This window comes from Pelobates fuscus, chromosome 11 (genome assembly GCF_036172605.1).
Source record: "Pelobates fuscus isolate aPelFus1 chromosome 11, aPelFus1.pri, whole genome shotgun sequence".
Taxonomy (NCBI): domain Eukaryota; kingdom Metazoa; phylum Chordata; class Amphibia; order Anura; family Pelobatidae; genus Pelobates; species Pelobates fuscus.
In genome coordinates this window covers 17,572,225-17,591,476 of record NC_086327.1, presented here as the reverse complement: position 1 = coordinate 17,591,476, position 19,252 = coordinate 17,572,225, and the positions used below count along the sequence as shown (strand labels likewise).

Below are 19,252 nucleotides of genomic sequence, written 5' to 3'. Positions count from 1 at the left end.
TGTGTGCCCATGCTAGAGTGTTTCCTATCCTACACTGACTGTCAAGGCAATAGGAGTTAAAACCCAGAAAAAGAGGAAGAGAAAAATACTGATGAAACGGTTGAAAATAATGAAATAAACAAGAGAATACGCAAAGGATAAAAAATGCGAATTAGAACGGTGGAGGAATTACGCTTGAGGGCAAATGGAGACATATAACATGGTGAGGTCGGTAAAAGAAACGCAGAGAGAAATCTGGAACCCGTAAAGGTAATTGTTGCCTAAAAAATATATAACTTTGATAATTAAAGATAAAAGCTTCCCAGGTTTAGTCCTCGCGGGGCAATGGACCACTTGGGTTGTCAGAGCTATATCTAAGATGTGTCTTGGAGATTTGCAGTTAGGTGGTTAATCTAGTGGGTTTTTACAGGATCCCAGAACATCTAGCATACTGCTATAGGCAGCTGCTGAGCAAAACAATATTAGAAGTTGTAGGTTTACAACAGCTGTTTGGCTACTAGTTGGCTACCCAATGTTATTGAAGATTATTTATCTAACATACGTTTTTTTTTTTTCTTCTGAAAACTCACATTTTCTTTTTTGCTTAAACGCATAAGCATGGATGTTTCTCAACTTCGTGGGCTTTTGAAGTATGAGTTAATGGGAATTTTAATTACAGTTACCATACACACTGTGGGCTCACACCGTGTATATACATTAAAAGAAGCTACACCAGAACCCAGACACTAGCACTCCCCAAAAATGCACTAACTAACATACACTCACATACTGTATAAATTCCCAAGATTGACGATCTGCATGGTACTCACAGGGTTATCTAGTAATGTGAGATTTCAAAGTGAATATAACATTTTAGGTCAAAACAGCCAATCTAGTAGAGTTAATTGAGATTTTCAGTGAGTATAAAGTGAATTCACAGCAAATTTCAAGTTTAAAGGGACACTCCACTACCCTAATATAAAATAAATAAGCATCACTGTTTAGTAGATATACCCCCGGATTAAAAAGTGCATGCATTTCACTATGTATTTTTGTCATTGGGGATATATCTAAAATCAGCTTGCAAACGCTGCAGATGGCTTGTCTGCTGCTTTTGCAAGCTCTCCCCTTCTAGCCCCGCTCAGACTTTCTGTGACTGTCCAATCAGAGACTTCCCAATAGAGTTTAATGAGCAGTCTTTGTAAGTCAGGTGCTCTGTGCAATTGCTGCCTCTTGAGGTCAGCTGCATTGAGCTAACAAAAACAGGAAGTAACATTACCTGTTGACTGCTAAAAAGCCAAGGGGGTGTAACCAGGTTAGTTTATAAAAGTGTAAATGTCTAAAAACAAATAGGACACACTCTTCACAAATAAAGCTTTTCAGCCAGCTAAAGTTGTTTAGGGGGTCTAGAGTGACCATTTAAGGACAAAGTAGCAAACAGTTTACCTGAATTCAAGACTTCTTTCCAGTTTGTCTACTCTGACCATAAGTTTAAAATTAAATTTAAACTCAATGAAAGTGACTTTAGTAAATAATCTCAAGTAATTATAAGTTCTGAAATTCAACAATGCTTGTACTGTAACACATTGTCCAATATTATGTTTTCTACACTGTTTATGTGTTATATTGTTATGTTGCTTAGGAATAAAGTTATTTTCTATCTTCAGAGTGAGAACAATTTTTGAAATTTTGACATGTGCTTGTTCTGTATTATCCATCTATCTCACATAGTACTTGATTGCGTTAATAATTCACATATATTCAGTATATATACCACTCTCATTACATATTCCTTAGTTGCTTTTCTAAGGAAGAACTCTGGTTTTCCTTTTCAGTCATCTCAGTAAAAAACATTTCACTGTTTACTGGGGAGAAAAAGCAGTAAAGGTCACTTACCCTCCCTATACTTCCACATTGTAGCAACTGTGCCATCCAATGAATGCTGTACTCGCGTTACGCGGTTCATTTACATTTACTTTGCCTGGCATTGCTTGGCATAGCATGTAAATTAATTTTTTTTATAAAGAAATGACAGCTATTTAAAACTTTTAGTTATCCTTAGTTATCTTAGGTTGTGTTAAAATTGAGGAAGTCAGTTCCTTTTAAAATGAACTGGGAAAGATAGGCCGACACTGCACAGGTGGTATAAAAATCTACTTTTATTGTGGTCCCATGAAAAGCAACGTTTTAAATTTCTCAGAGGTCTTTGTTGTGATAGTACATCAGCGAAAACAGAGCGAATAATAAAAAGGGTTCAAATGACATGTGATCAGGAAGTACCATATGATATGATGAAAAAATCATCAGGTTTTTTTTTTAAAATTTACACAAATGTTCACAACGTGTACTAATAAGCCAAACTTGCTAGTGTAATTGTCGAACATACATTTTGCTTCCATTGTCTCCATGAGCTAAATCAGGGATATGGTCTAATCACTGCTGGCTCACATTGTGACTAGCCTTATGAAAATATCGGGGGAAGGCGGCAATGCAGCAAAGCGAGACAACCTGGTTTAGATTAGTAAATACTCTCTCTGTATTCGGTGTGGCAGCATCTAAAAGAAATTAGCTTTTTACTTACTGAGAAATATTTGACAGATGTTATATGAGCTAAGCACTAAGCACGCACATGTCTCATGTATGCATAGAGAAAGAGACCCAATAAATAAAAGAGGAAGTAAAGAATATGGGTATCAGGTGCAGGTAGGTGCTGTCCCTGCAAACTCATGAATATGAGACATGTTCCCTTTGTCACATGGGAAATGTTACTTATACTCTTTATTGTTTGTTATTTGTAAATTTAGCATTTTACATTTTCACAGAAATAGGAAGCTGTCTGCACAACTTTTATGACTATATAACATTTTATTTCTCCTACTTATGAGTGGAACAGGAGGTGGAAAGCCACATTGTCTGCTTCTGAATGCCATCTATTTAAAGGGGAAATCCAAGCATCCACATGTGTGTGCAATGTATAGACAGGCTGGCCCTAGGTGGCCACCTTAGGTTACCCCATGTGAGGGCGTGCAAAAACCGCCCTGCTCTGCCCTGTACACAGTGGCGTACACACAACCCATGGGGCCCCGGTGCGAAAACTTATCCGGGCCCCCCCCCCCCCCCCCCCCGCGCGAGCGCTTACTCTGCGCAGGCTGGGGCCGCAACACATTGCCGGCGGGCACCTGGTCGCAGGGCTGCGACCCGTGCGACCACGGTATGTATGCCAGTGCATGCATAAACACATACACTTAAAGGACCACTACAAACACCCAGATCACATCAGCTCAATGAAGTGGTCTGGGTGCCAGGTCTCTCTAGTTTTAACCCTGCAGCTGAAAACATAGCAGTTTCAGAGAAACTGCTATGTTTCACTGAGGGTTAATCCAGCCTCTAGTGGCTGTCTCATTGACAGCCGCTAGAGGATTTTCTGCGATTCTCACTGTGAAAATCACAGTGAGAAGACGCTGAACGTCCATAGGAAAGCATTGAGTAATGCTTTCCTATGGGCGGTTTGAATGCGCGCGTGGCTCTTGCCACGCATGTGCATTCGGAGCTGAGAGGCGGATGGGGACGGAGAGATCCCCAGCGTTAAGGGAGTCCGGCGCTGGAGAAAGGTAAGTGCTTAAGACACACACACACAAACACTCTCATGAACAGACGCACACATTTACTGACAGACACACACTCAGTGACAGACGCACACAAACATACTCAGTAACAGACACACACACACACTCTAACACTAACACACTCACTAACACTAACACACTCACTAACACTAACACACTCTCTAACACTAACACACTCTCTAACACTAACACACACTCTAACACTCACTAACACACTCACTAACACTCACTAACACACACACTAACACACACACTAACACTAACACACACACTAACACTAACACACACACTCACTAACACACACACTCACTAACACACACACTCACTAACACACACTAACACTAACACACACACTAACACTAACACACTCACTCACACACTCACTAACACTAACACACACACTCACTAACACACACACTCACTAACACACACACTCACTAACACCACACACACACTAACAAACACCACACACACACTCACTAACACTAACACACTCCCTAACACACACACTCACTAACACCACACACACACTCACTAACACTAACACACTCACTAACACACACACACACACACTAACACACTCACTAACACTAACACACTCAAACGTTTTTTTTGTTGTTTTTTTTTAATCCCCCCAGCCTCCTTACCTGTGGGAGAGCTGAGGGGATTCCCTGGGGTCCAGTGGTGCTGCTGGCCCTGCTGTCACACGGCTGGCTGGCGGGAGCGCGAGGGAGCACTGTCCCCTGGTTGCTCCCTCTTCAGCTCCCTCGCGCGCCGCGTACTGATGCCGGAGCCGGAAGATGACGTCATCTTCCGGCTCCGGTTTCAGTGCGGTGCGCGAGGGAGCTGAAGAGGGAGCAACCAGGGGACAGTGCTCCCTCGCGCTCCCGCCAGCCAGCCGTGTGACAGCAGGGCCAGCCTCGGGGGGGCCCGGAGGTGGCCGGCTCCTGGGCCCCCCAGCAGAAGAGGCTGGCCCAGTGACCTACATACCTGGGTCGCAGGGCGGCCGGGCTCCCTGGTGGGCCGGGCCCGGTCGCAGCCGCGACCCCTGCGACCCCGGTATGTACGCCACTGCCTGTACAGAGTATTATTATTATTATTGCCATTTATATAGCGCCAATGGATTTTGTAGTGTCTTACAATATTATAACAGGGGGGGAGGGGGGGCGGGGGATTTAACTATAAATAGGACAATTACAAGAAAACTTACAGGAATGATAGGTTGAAGAGGACCCTGCTCAAACATGCTTACAGAGTACACCAATGGCAGGTATCTATTCTTATAAGATGTACAGGATCCAGTGGGGGATAGGATACAAAGAAGCACAGGAGCTCTGGGTGTTTACTGTGCCTGCAGAGCTCTCTTGTGTGCCCTGTACTGATGCTGGGAGCTGGGATGTGACGTCATTCAGCCCCTGGCATCACAGAAGGAGGCTATTAATTGCAAAACAGGAAGTACACAAAAATCGGAGCAGCTGTCTACTGGACCCCAGTGAGAGGATCCACTGTAGCTTTTCAAGAGGTAGGTGGGCTAAGTGGTTCTAAAAAAAAAAATAATAATGAAAAACTGCTATAACAAAACATTTACATTTTTTTTTGTTTTTCTGTGTTTGAATATGCAGACGTATTTGAGTGTAGTGCCTGTATGCAGAGATTTACTTGTGTTATGTGTTGTTGAGTGTGAATGCAAGAATGTATTTGTGTAGTGTCTTTCTAAAGGGGTGTATTTGTGGGGGTGTCTGTGTTTGAATACTTCTCATCTTTACCCCTCTTTGCCATTTCTCTTCTTTACCCCTTGCTCTCCCCTTTCATGTTTTCTTTTTGTACTTTTTCTTTGTCTACCCATCAATGCTACCTTTCTGCAGGCTCCATTAATTTGCCCATCCATGCCCTGTTTACGTGTACCCCATCCTCTTCTCTAACATGCCTCCATCTTAATTCCAATATCTATTACTTCTCTCCCCCATGCTGCTACATTTTCTAGTTATCTCTTTTGATATTCTATTCAGCCCCCCTCCTGCTAGCTTACTGGAGGGGACGGGACTCTGTACTCGTATTCGGTGGTGTGAGGGAAGTACAAAACGCGGTACATGGGCTAATTCTAAACACAGCTCCCTCACAGATTACTCTGTATTGACTACCATACAGTCAGAAACTATTTGTGGATTCAGCCAACCCAAGTATTACTCAACATGGCTTTGGAACTCTTATTCCTGAGCTTCCAGAGTCTCTGGTGGCTTCTCTTCACCACATGCCTCTAAATAGTATGTAGTCACCGGTGTTCTACTCCACAGCTTGCAAATGGGCAAGAGAAATTTGAGCCCTGGTTAACATAAATATTTTTATCCACCCTCCTATTTCCATACTTATTGGTTTGTTTATTTATTTGTGTTCTTTTCCACTTTGTGTCAGATACCCTATAGGATTCCAGCCCTCAAATCAACAAGCTAGAGCACATATACGTGAATACTGGATTATATTTAAACATGATTTCGTTTTTGTATTTCCCATAGCAATAATTAGTGTCACTGCATTAATTGTGTTAATAAATTTGCTTGTTCCCCTTTTCTACCTACATTTTTTTTCCATCATATATTTACGATTATAATCGTTCTCTCTTTCTGCATCACTCAGTATTGTTTCATCATCTTCTATTACTTATTAGTTTCTAGTGAACTGCAGACCAAAATTGCTATCAGAATTTTGATGTTTTCTTACAAGTAATTTTGTGCACTAAGTCATCTGTGCAACGTTAGTGGTGGCTCCTTTGTACTAATGATTATTATTATTTATGAAGTGGCAACAGATTCACAGCGCTGTACAATGAGTGGACTGACAGACACGTAGTTTAAACCAGTTGAGTTGGACTCACATGAACAGAGGGGTTGAGAACCCTGCTCAATGAGCTTTCATGCTAGATGTAGTGGGGTAAAGTCACACAAAAAGTAAGGGCAGACTACAAAAATATGGTTGCAAGGATAGTATTCACTGAGGGCTTAGTGTTTTGTTTTGATGACAGTTGCAGGAGAGGAATCAGGGTGGAAGGAGCTGGTAGCAGTTTGATTGATATTCTTTCCTGAAGAAGTACGTTTTCAATGATTTTTTGAAGGACTGGAGCCTGGGTGAAAGTCTAACGGAAAAGGGAATTGAGTTCCATAGTGACGGTGCAGCCCTAGAAAAGTCTTAAAGGCGAGCATCAGAGGTGGGAGAATGAGCAGAGGATAGATGTAGGTCTTCAGCAGAGTGTAGGGGCATAGAAGGGATAAACTTGTGTATTAGGGAAGATAGGTAGGTATTGTGTAGAGTTTTTTAAACAAGTACCAGAATTTTAAATTGAGCCCTATATCTAATGGGAAGCCAATGGACTGACAGAGACCACATTAATTATACATGAGACCACTGAGGAGCAGATGGCAGTAGTCAAGGTAAAGGAGGATAGCGGCAAAGGATCAGCACCTTAGCCACGTCCGGCATTAAATAATGGCAGATGCGTGCTATGTTTTTGAGATGGAAGCAGCAGGATTTGTTAATTGAATGGACAAGAGGGGTGAAGGAGATGTTAGAATAAAAGAGAACATATAGGCAGGGAGCCCACGAGGTAGAGCTAATTGACTTGGAGGGCGTAAGACAGGGGAGTAGCAACACTTGAAGGGGAAAGACAAGACATTCTGTTTTGGACAGGTTAACTTTAAGGAAAGAGCAGCCATCCAGTTGGAAACAGCAGAGAAGCAGTCAGAGACATGAGTCAAGAGGGGTGGTGAGAGAATAAAAATAGGTGGGCACACTCCAAATGTTAATAAAGACAGTCTCAAGAAGCGCTAAGCAAATTACACTGGGTGCTCACTCACACAAGGTCCCATTCCCAAAGGACCAAAAAAGTTACAAATACTACCCAAGCAAGGACCACAACCATAAATATATACAACAATCTTTATTAGATGGGTCCACAGCAAATGGATATCTCATCATACATATCAATAAATCAAAACAAAAACAAACATTCCCATACAGATGGTACAAAGAAATTACCAAAAGTACTAGAATTATATACCAGTGTAGCAAATAGCTATATGAGATACCAAATCATAACAACCCACACATGATCGCCAAATGCTTACCTGTGCGATCGACCAGCTGGCAGTAGTAATGTTATCATACCTGCTTACTTCACCCTGAAGGCTGCCGCGTACAGCATTTGAACCCCGAGGAGATGCTGACCTGTTGCTATGTCTCCTGGGTCGCCTGCTGACCAAAGTGCTGGTCCTCCGACCTCTGGGCTAAGTTGGGGTCCTGAAGTGTAATGTCCCCGCTGCTGTGAGCCCAGTGGAGCTAGGTTGGACAGCCCTGCAGTAGACCGATGGCTATGGGGGATGCATCCCTAACCCAAGAATGTAGTCAGAGTCTGATGATATATGAGGGGACATCAGCACAACCAATGCTTCGAGGGAGCAGGAGAGGTGCAGGGGACGGTTGGTCTATAGACTTTTGGAGAGGGGTCTGGTGGACTGGCTTGGCCCCCGAGTGCCCACTGCACCACTGAGAGCTCTATGGGGAGACTGGGATTGGCCCGGAGGAGGAAAGTGGGGCCAAAGCACTGAGTGTGTCTAACACAGCTGAGGCCTCTAAAATGATGGGGGTTAAACTTCAATCAAATTTGCTTTATATATTTTATTTTATTTTTTTTCTCTTTTCATTTTTCTTTGTATATTAAGTCTGAGTCTGCAAACATGTACGTAAGCACGACAGTTTATATGCACGTAACACATCTACTATGTTGTTAACCACACGTGATTTTATAGATGTACTGAAAGTTATTGCAGTTAGGATTGTTGCTTACTTTCCTAGATTTCACTGTCGAGCGATTATGATAATATGCAGTAAGAATCCCTGTTTGGAACACAATTTTGTTCTTAGTGATCGTAATTCACTGGCAGGGCATGTTCTGAACATCACCCGGGGAGCGGACTGGCCACTCTTCACCTACCCTGTTATTTTTCATGTTCACATACAAACTTTATCTTATTTTTATCATCACTTAATTGCTCAGTACCAGCTCAGTTGGTTTTACATTCCATACGTTGTATTGTTTCTGTTTCATTAACTGCCATTAACCATGCCACATTATTAGCCATAGATGAACGAGACTGCATGCTCTGCTCTTAAATATCCCACGCTGCATTTCACGTTAGCAACTGCTTTATCCGCATTAGCCTGTTTTTAAATGCACCTTGAATAATCAATCAATACTCAAAGCAAACATTAGGCTGCATCATTGTTCATTGTACAATTGCACAGTGTGAACGTTTCAATCAACACAAAGTACTTCCCATTTCCACATGTCACCGTTTGATGCCCATTTCAACATATTGCTCACTTAGACTTATTATTAATATAAAACAACCAATACGTTTACTCCGATACCGCATTGGAATATATTCAGTATGCGTTATATTGTTGTTTGACATTGGTTTGCTAGGTGTAAACATTTTTGCTTTTTTTTTTGGCAATGTAAAAATGCCATCTGATGATTTCATTAGACTCTGCATAGGCAAAAGTAAAACTGCATACGTAATTTTGCTGTCTGACTGCCTTTATTATGAACAAAATATTAAAAACATTTAAAACCAAATCAGCCTGCAATGCCATTGACCCATTGTACAGCGCTATGGAATTTGCTGGTGCAAATTCCTCCTATGTGTCTCATTCTCTCCCCTTGAGCTCCTCCATGTGTCTTATTCCATACTCAGCCCCTCAAAGTGACTCATTCCATCCACTTAGCCCTTCATGGTGTCTCATCCATCCAGCTTCTCCATGTGTCTCATTTCCCACCAGCCCCTCCATGTGACTCATCCCCTCACCCCCAGATCCCCATGTGTCTCATTACCTTGCACCAGTTCCTCCATGCGTTTCATTCCCCTCAGTACCTCCATGTGACTCATTCCCTCCCAGCCCCTCCATGTGTCTCATCCCCCACCAGAGCCACTCCATGTGTCTCATTTGCCCCCAAAGCTCCTCCATGTGTCTCATTCCCTCCCCCTCGACACTCCTCCATGTGTGTTTCATTCTCCACCAGCTCCTCCATGTGACTCATTACCTCCCAGCCCCTCCATGTGTCTCATGACCCACCAGAGCCACTCCATGTGTCTCGTTTGCCCCCAAAGCCCCTCCATGTGTCTCATTTCCTCCCCCTCGACACTCCTCCATGTGTGTTTCATTCTCCACCAGATCCTCCATGTGACTCATTACCTCCCAGCCCCTCCATGTGTCTCATGACCCACCAGAGCCACTTCATGTGTCTCATTTCCCCCCCAAAGCCCCTCCATGTGTTTCACTTCCTCCCAAGGAGGAAACACTTGCTGTATCAGGCCTTTAATATTGCATTGGTAATGCTTTTTTTTGTTCACATTGCCTGACACACATATCCTTGTTTACAACTTAGCTTACAGGGTATTCTGGATATCCACGTATTATTATTATTATTATTATTATTACTGCTATTTGTACATGACCAGAAAGTTCTAAACATCTAGCTTAACCCCAGCCATTAATGATAAGCAAAGCCTTGATTAATGTACTGTTATGCCTTTACGAAGCAACCCACCGCCATTTATCTAAAAGTTCCTTAGCTCCCAACACCCTTCCCACACTTGTCCATCCATGAGTCCAGGCAAGGAGAAACGATTAGTTTTACCGTCCAGATCTATTCATAACTAGTTCCTTTTGGAAAGCACATTACTACCTCTGAGTAATTCCCTTTTCAGGAACGTGACTTTTCATTGTTTATTGATTATTTTCTCGTTAAGAGGTAATTTTAGACAAAAAAAAACAACTGGTACATTGTGTTTATGTGAGTGATTCAATTTTCACCTCTTTTGCAAAACAAAATTCCAATTAGTTTTTTTTTGTGCAAAGACCAATTGATATATTCTCCCTACATATGAATTGTAGCAAATTACCTTTTACACCAACCACATAACAAAATATACTAGCCATAAATATTTAACCCCTTTGTGATTAAGCCTTTTCTGAATGTCTGTTTGTTTTAATTGACCCCTCTGAACCTCATGAGAGATGGTACTTGCCGCACATGGTGGAAGAGAGCACATGGGAAGTATTAAACCTCTCTATCATTATATTGGGGACATATTGACCCCCCAAATGTTTTGTAATTAGTTGGCTAGGAAGCCCCACATGGTTAACCTTGCTCTGCCATGTGTTTTTTGGTGGTTGTCATGGCACTCTTAACTAAATGCTTTGAGCTGAAATTAAGCATTTGTTTTTAACATGTATAATGTATGAATACTAAAAGGGCACATTTCATAAAATTCACTGCAGTTATTTAAAAAACTGAACTTGCCAGCTTACAGAGATCTCAGGCTATGGAACTTGAATGTGAACTTTATTTTGCATGTATGTAAGTATCTCTGACTATAAAATATAATTTCAGTTTTCTCTCAAAGGACCAACATTTTGAATTAAAAAACAAAACAAAAACAATAATAAATAAATAAATATATAACAAATATATAATCCCTCTCTCTCTCATTCTCTCTCTCTCTCTCTCTCTCTCTCATTCTCTCTCTCTCTCTCTATATATATATATATATATAGAGAGAGAGAGATTGTAGCCATATTAGTCCAGTGATGTAGATGTAAAAGACAGATAAAATTTGTATCTTGTTATCTTGTGTGTAGATATAAAGTGTGTATATACATGCAGACATGTGTGTTTGTGAATAGGTGTATGTGTACATATATATGGGTCTATGTATGTGTAGGCACATTTGCATATGTGTAGGTACATGTATTGGTGCTTGTGTGTGGATGTATGTACTACTTATGTATATGTGCATGTATGTACGTGTGTCTGTGTATGCTGGGTGTAGGCTTTCATGCATATCCTGTAACTCTTAGATGGGAATTCATGCATTCTTAATACAAGTAATTATTTTGTTTTTGCTCTCCCCATCTAGCACCGTTTTCTGCACTGTTTGCTTGTTTTTTTCCCTCTCTTTCCCCCTCACTCTGTGATCTTCACAAAAGATATTTACTACCCTTTCAAACCTGTGTCTCATCTGCACTCATGTCGCTTTAACCCCTGTATCACAACTCAACTTTGAATTCTATGTGCTGTCTTGCTCAGAAATGCTTTAGACTTGAGAAAGGGAGGCTCTCCCGAAAGCTTGATATTAAAAATTCTGTTAGTCCAATAAAAAAGGTATTACAAGATACTAATTTTATCTGTTTTTAACAGATTATATATATATATATATATAGTATATTACACACAAATAATCTACCAGTGTTCCTCCTGACATTATGGATCTGCCCTTGTGATAGATGGACATTGATAGAGAGTGTCTTGACATGTTCCTTGCAGTAACTTGCCCCATGTCTCCCTGGACTTGTCTCATCCTTTCATATCTATCTTCAGAGAGGCCCTTTGGTCTCAACACATGGTAATTGTTGCATTGGGGATGCTTTACATCCAAGGATCATTATTCTCCTACATGATCATGGTTCCATGCTTTGAATCATTGAATGTGTTGAACTTTGACCTTAGTAATTACTCCAGAAGTACAATACACAATGTTCAATATGACAAGCTGCTAAAATATGTTTGCATTATAACAAATAAACACAAACGGTTTCAAATGTTTTTTCTTAGTGTAAGAACACAGAACATGAGAATTTCCCACAAAGATCCTGATATTGATTTCTATATATATATATATATATCTCATTGTTACAGTTTGCAAAGATGCTGGTTAGAAGATATTGTTTTCTCCATCACTGTCCTACAGCTGGGGTCCTTCTTTGGTTCCTACTGTCCACACGGTTTACAGGTGAGTACCATTAATATTCTGCACACAACTGCTCTTTGACCTCATCAACATAATACTTGGGATATGGAGAGAACTTTCAGGCAACTGTAAATAATATCAAACATTCTCACATTTCAACATTTACTAATGCCTTCTTAAATCTCTGCAATGTTTAGGTATTCCTGAATTCCGGTCTCTAAAAAAAAAAAAAAAATAGCTCTTTGTCTTAAGTTTATATAATAATTAGACATGGTGATACCTGGAAAATTAGCATTTCCCCTTTTCTCAGCCGTTAAATCAAGCACTGGGCAGTGATTGGTATCCACACTGCCTGGCACACAGTGTGTAGCTTTAGCTACCCTACTCTGTGATACCTTTTTTGTTTTTTACCTCCAGATGTCTATATAGGCAGAATGTGCTTGGACAGAGTGATATACCGGCATCTACTGCCCGTTACTGTGCAGGTTGCCTATGAGTAACAGGAAGGAGTCTATGTGAGCTAATTCCCAGCTCATCAGCTTCCTCACCACAAGATACCAGGGACTTCAGTAACTGCCCGTCTTCCCCAAGTGTTTATAGAAGTAAACTTTGGGAGAGACACATCTCACTAAGAGGGGGGAGGAGGCACTGCCATAACTGGGTCTAAAATATTAGTATAAAAGAAAAAATACAATCTAGCAGGTGTGTCAGAATAGATCAATACGGTCAAATACCTTTCTGATAGGTATTTATAAGAACCTTGATGACATTACTAGCATATAACTTACTGAAAATGGAAACAGAATATTAAGAGAATGTCTGTGATTGACCATAATGCTTGGAGTTAAATCAAACATTTCTAAGAAAACAATATAAAAAAATATGCATGGTTTTAGCATACAGTCCCATTCCCAGCCCATCTGCAGTCAGGAAATGGGTGACATGTGTTCGTTCCTGGCAGATACATTTGTTCCTCTATAAGTTAATAAATGTTCCTGAAGTATAAAAAAAAGGAATGAGAGGCTTTATGGACTAAATTAAAATTTGCTAAACAAATGAAAGTAATAATCTGAAGACATCATTTTTGCAGTGAATGTGTTAAAATAATTGAACACACTTCATTGCAATGCACGTAAACAGAGCTATGCACTAAATACATTGTTCTTAGCCTTTTATTTTTAATGAAGCAGAGCATTAACTCAAATATCCATTTTTAACTGAAACTCTAGCTTGGACAACAACTCTTAATATGACGCTATACTAAATTGTGTGTTTCTGCTACATGAAAAAATGGTTTGCCCCATTACCTTGGTCCCCGCCGAGCTCCGAGGCTCCCTGGTGGTCTGGTGACAATCGCCAGCTGACCCCTCTCAGACAATGACTGAGATTCTGTATAATGAAAGCTGGCTGCCGACATCCCACTGACACTGATGGAGGTGGAGTTACACCTCTGGCTGCAGACAGTTTAAACTCTGTATGTGCAATTTTTCATTATGACATACAGACTCCAGGCACCATGACCACTTCATATCACTGCAGTGGTCATGATGCTTGGAGTAACTCTTCCGGAGTAACTTCTTTTAACCAATTTCCCGAGGCCTGAAATACATGCTTTGCCTGTTCCAACCAAAGGTTTGAACAGGCATAGCATGGGAACCCAATTTTGTGCCCTGATTCAGAAATTAAGAATCAGATCAGAATAGGTTGTTTTTTTTAATGGCAAAAATTTTAAATTGCACTTTGAATGTACTTTGAATTTCCAGAAATTAATACATGTTATTCCTCTTATACATATCTCTAATTTTTTGCTGTTGCTTTTTTTTGACACAGGGAATAAGAGTGAGGCCAACCCAAAATATAGTATCACTGCAACAAAATCTGTCACAGCCCAGATTGGGCTCTGTGTGCACATTACCTGCAGCTTTATCATCGAAAGAGAGCTAACTGGAAATGCCAAAGGACTCTGGTATAGAGAATATTACCGTGATGGCAAATTAGTGGCTTCTAAAACTGGTTCTGTGCATGACCCAGGACGAAGGTTCTTGCTGACTGGGGATGTGAGTAAAGGAGACTGCTCATTCAGCATCAGTGATGTAGAGTATTCTGATTGGTCAAGCTATCAATTCAGAGTAGAAGACAACGACATAAAATTCACTTATTTTGATATCCGGCCTTTAGTAAGAGTGGCAGGTGAGTTTATCAGGAATTATTACAACTAAAAACACAGTTTATTTTTACTATTGTGAGCTATTAGATCCAAGAGTTAATGTGGCAAATGTATGGAGAGAAAAACAAACTGAATTCCAGTGGTTAAATAAGAATTCTGTGATGAAATTAGCGTTTACTAAATTAGCATATTATAATTTTATTTAAAACTATTGTTTTTTGTTCTGTGTGCTTCTGTTAAATGAATCATGAATTCATTATGAATCATTGTATAGAAAAAGCTGAATACACACACTGATCAGCCACAACATTATAACCATCAACCTAATATCGTGTAGGTCTACTTTGTGCTGACAAAATAGCTCTGATACATTGAGGCATGGACTCCACAAGCCCTCTGAATGTTTCCTGTAGTAATTGGCACAAAGACATTAGCAGCAGATCCTTTAAGTCCTGCAAATTGCAAGGTGGGGTCTTCATGGATCGGATTTGTTGTTTCAACACTGTCAGGAACCAGGAACCAGACAGAGACAGAAGTAGATGCAAACACACCTTTATTAATAAATAACTAATAAATAACAAAAGCAAAGTCCAGGAATCAAGCAGGGGTCAGTCACCAGAGCGGGTAGTCAGACAAGCCAGGATCAGGAGCACGGAGAGCAGCGGAGTCCGGAACAAGGCTGGAGTCAGGAACCAGGAGCAAACAGGAAACACAGGAACAAGGAGACTTCTGGGAAACAGGAAACCACGCAAGGGCAAGGAGGTTCTGGGCTTAGCTGCTTAAATAGGCAGAACTGATTAGCAGCAGGGTTGATTACTACTCACAGGTGAGTAACCGTGGCAACAAGCAGAAGCAGCTCATAGTAATTGCAGCTGAAACTCAATCACTGAAACAGAAAGGGTTGCTGTTTAAAACAGCAAAGAAACCCTGACAGTACCTCCCCATCAACGACTCCCCCATCTCTGTTGGTGGGTCCGGGCTTCATGGGGAAGCGGGCGTGATAGGAACTAAGGAGGGATGGTGCATGGACATCAGAGGCTGGAACCCAGGAGCGTTCCTCTGGACCGTATCCTTTCCAGTGCACCAAGTATTGGATCTGTCCTCTGAAGACCCGTGAGTCAATGATGCTGCGTATTTCATATTCCTCATGATTGTCAATCAGAACAGGACGTGGACGTGGCACTGAGGTGGTGTAGCAATTACAAACCAGCGGTTTCAAGAGGGAAACATGGAAAACATTTGAGATGCGCATGTTAGCAGGAAGGTCAAGTGCGTAAGCTACAGGGTTAACCCTTCGAAGTATACGAAATGGCCCAACGTATCGGGGTGCCAGTTTTTGTGAGGGAACACGGAGGCGTAGGTTGCGGGAAGACAGCCAGACCCTCTCTCCGACCTGATAGGTAGGTGCAGGAAGGCGTCTGCGGTCGGCCTGGAGTTTGTAGTTCTGCATTGCGCGTTGCAAAGAACTCTGAACCTGCACCCAAGTGGAACGGAGTTCCCTGAGATGTTCCTCCAATGCCGGTATCTCCTGTGGCAAGAACGTATCAGGCAACATGGACGGTTGAAACCCATAGTTTGCCAGGAACGGGGATAGCCGGGAGGAGGCATTAATCGCACTATTGTGGGCAAACTCCGCTCAGGGTAGCAGATCAGACCAGTTGTTCTGGTGGTCAGAAATGTAGCAACGCAGAAACTGTTCCAGTGTTTGGTTAGCTCGTTCCGCTGCACCATTGGATTGCGGGTGGTAGGCCGAGGAGAAGGAAAGCTGAATTCCCATTTGCGTACAAAAAGCTCTCCAAAATCTGGACACGAACTGGCTACCCCTATCTGAGACTATCACTTTGGGTAACCCATGCAAACGAAAAATCTCCCGACCAAAAATTGTTGCAAGTTCCTGGGAAGTTGGTAGTTTTTTCAAGGGAATGCAATGCGACATCTTCGAGAATCGGTCAACAACCATGAGAACGACTGTATTGCCACGGGAGACCGGAAGATCTACGATAAAATCCATGGACAAGTGGGTCCAGGGTCGTTCACCATTAGGTATGGTTTGCAGGAGACCCACTGGAGGGCGTCGTGGGGTTTTGTTTTGCGCGCACACAGGACAGGCAGCTACAAAAGCGGTGACATCCGAACGGAGACTAGGCAACCAAAATTGCCGGGATACGGACCAGATTAACTGGTTTTTGCCTGGATGTCCAGCTGCTTTGGGGTCGTGGTATGTACTCAATAGTTTCGTACGGAGGTTAATAGGTACAAAACAACGGCCATTAGGTTTCTCTGGAGGAGCATTACTTTGTGCAGCCAGAATCTCCTCGCCTAGGGGTGAGGTGAGGTTAGTACGGATGGTTGCCAGTATATGGTCCGGAGGAATCACAGGAGTAGGGGTTATCTCCTCTCTAGATGGAGGGGAGAACTGTCGAGACAAGGCATCAGCCCGAATGTTTTTTGTACCGGGCAAGTAAGAAACCACATAATTGAATCTTGATAGGAAGAGAGCCCATCTAGCTTGCCGGGGGGAAAGTCGCTTAGCTTCAGAAAGATATGTTAGATTCTTGTGGTCTGTGAGTATGAGGATTGGCACTGAAGTACCCTCAAGAAGGTGCCTCCATTCTTTGAGAGCTAAAATTATGGCTAGAAGTTCTCTATCACCAATCTGGTAGTTGCATTCCGCCGGGTTCAATTTCCTCGAGAAATAACCGCACGGATGCCTGGAGCTCTCTGGGTTAGGACGTTGAGACAGGAGGGCGCCCACTCCTGTCTCAGACGCATCGACCTCAAGAATGAATGGTAAGGCAGGGTTAGGGTGTGCCAGTATAGGAGCAGCAGCAAAGGCGACTTTGAGAGACTCAAAGGCAGTAATGGCTTCCTGTGACCAATGCTGTGGATCAGCATCTCTCCTGGTCATGTCCGTGAGAGGTTTAACCAAGGAAGAAAAGTTGCGTATGAACTTCCGATAATAATTGGCGAAGCCCAGAAACCGTTGTATAGAGCGAAGACCCGTAGGTCGAGGCCATTTTAGTACAGCCGAAAGTTTCTCCGGATCCATAGAGAATCCAGTATCTGAGATAACATATCCCAAGAATGTAACCTGTTTGCAGTGAAACTCACATTTCTCCAATTTGCAGAACAGACTATTTTCTCTAAGTCTCTGTAGAACACGAGAAACGTCTGCGTGATGGTTCTCGAGAGATGTGGAATGGATCAGAATATCATCAAGATAAACCACCACACATTGCTGCAGCATATCTCGCAGGACGTCATTTATAAATTCTTGGAAAACCGCCGGAGCATTGCAAAGACCAAAGGGCATTACTAGGTATTCGTAATGGCCGCTCCTGGTGTTAAATGCGGTTTTCCATTCGTGGTCCTCTTTTATCCGGACGAGATTATATGCCCCTCTCAGATCAAGTTTGGTGAAGACCGTTGCTCCCTTGAGGCGGTCAAATAATTCCGTGATTAATGGAATGGGGTAGGCATTCTTAATAGTAATGCGATTGAGACCCCTATAGTCGATACAGGGTCTCAACTCGCCATCTTTTTTCTTTACAAAGAAAAAGCCGGCCCCGGCAGGAGAAGATGACTTCCGAATAAAACCCTTAGACAGTGCATCGGTAACATACTCCTCCATGGCTCGATTCTCTGCTACAGACAGTGGGTAAATCCGGCCCCGGGGAGGATTGGTACCCGGTTGGAGTTCGATACCACAGTCATACGGACGGTGTGGTGGCAGAACGCTGGCTTGACCCTTGTCAAATACATCTTGGAATTCTTGGTACTCAGCGGGTAAGGAAGAGGCAGAACATGCGCCCAAAACTTTGACCGGTTTCTGGAGACAGGACAATATGCATTGCTGGGACCATGATAATATCTCAGCTTTGCGCCAATCAATTGTGGGGTTATGCTTCTGTAACCAAAGGTATCCCAAAACAACCTGGTAATATGGAGAGGAAAGGACCTGGAATTGGGTCGTCTCATGATGTAGAGCCCCTACAGCCAAAGATATGGGCACGGTTTCTTGGGTCACGTGGGTTGGCTGTATTGGTCTGCCATCGATGGCTTCGAAGGCTAGTGGGGAGTTGCGAGACTGTAAGGGTATAGAGTGCTTTGCTGCAAATGCACAATCTATAAACAAGCCTGCGGCCCCAGAATCAAGTAACGCCCGGGTTTCAATGGATGAATCAGGCCAGGAGAGGATAACAGGCACCAAGGGTTTGCGCACACATATCTCTGGGTCTGCAGAAAGACCACCCAAGATCTGCCCCTGACAGTATCTTGGGTGCGGGCCCTTTGCCGGACGAATCGGGCAAAATTTTAACAAGTGACCATGGTGTCCGCAGTATAGGCACAGACCCTCCCTCCTCCTAAAGGCTCTCTCCTCGACCGAGAGGCGTGAGAAGCCTAACTGCTTTGGCTCCACACAGACAGAGGACTCAGGACCAGGAGGCATGGGAGGTGAGCAAGAAAAGCTCGGTGCCAAATTTACAAGAGGCCTCCGCAGGCGCTCCTTGGATGAGGATCTCTCTCGGAATCTGATGTCAATGAGGGTGACAAATGATATCAGTTCCTCGAGATCTTTAGGTAATTCTCTGGCTGCAATCTCATTTTTAAACACATCGGAGAGACCTTGTGCAAAGGCAGCCACGAGAGTCTCGTTGTTCCAGCCACCCTCTGCT

General features: G+C 42.6%; 1 protein-coding gene across 2 annotated transcripts in view; it reads left to right on the top strand.

Annotated features, from left to right (window-relative positions):
- Window positions 1-12,357: 12,357 nt before the first annotated feature.
- LOC134577961 (sialic acid-binding Ig-like lectin 10) overlaps window positions 12,358-19,252 on the top strand; it is a 29,085-nt gene continuing 22,190 nt past the window's right edge. The window contains exons 1-2 of one of the 2 annotated variants that reach the window (XM_063436919.1): window positions 12,358-12,451; window positions 14,240-14,599. In XM_063436919.1, coding sequence (XP_063292989.1) covers window positions 12,367-12,451; window positions 14,240-14,599 — 445 coding nt within the window. In that variant the 5' untranslated portion in view covers window positions 12,358-12,366. The remainder of the gene's footprint in view (window positions 12,452-14,239; window positions 14,600-19,252) is intronic. The other variant, XM_063436920.1, reaches the window with a different exon arrangement.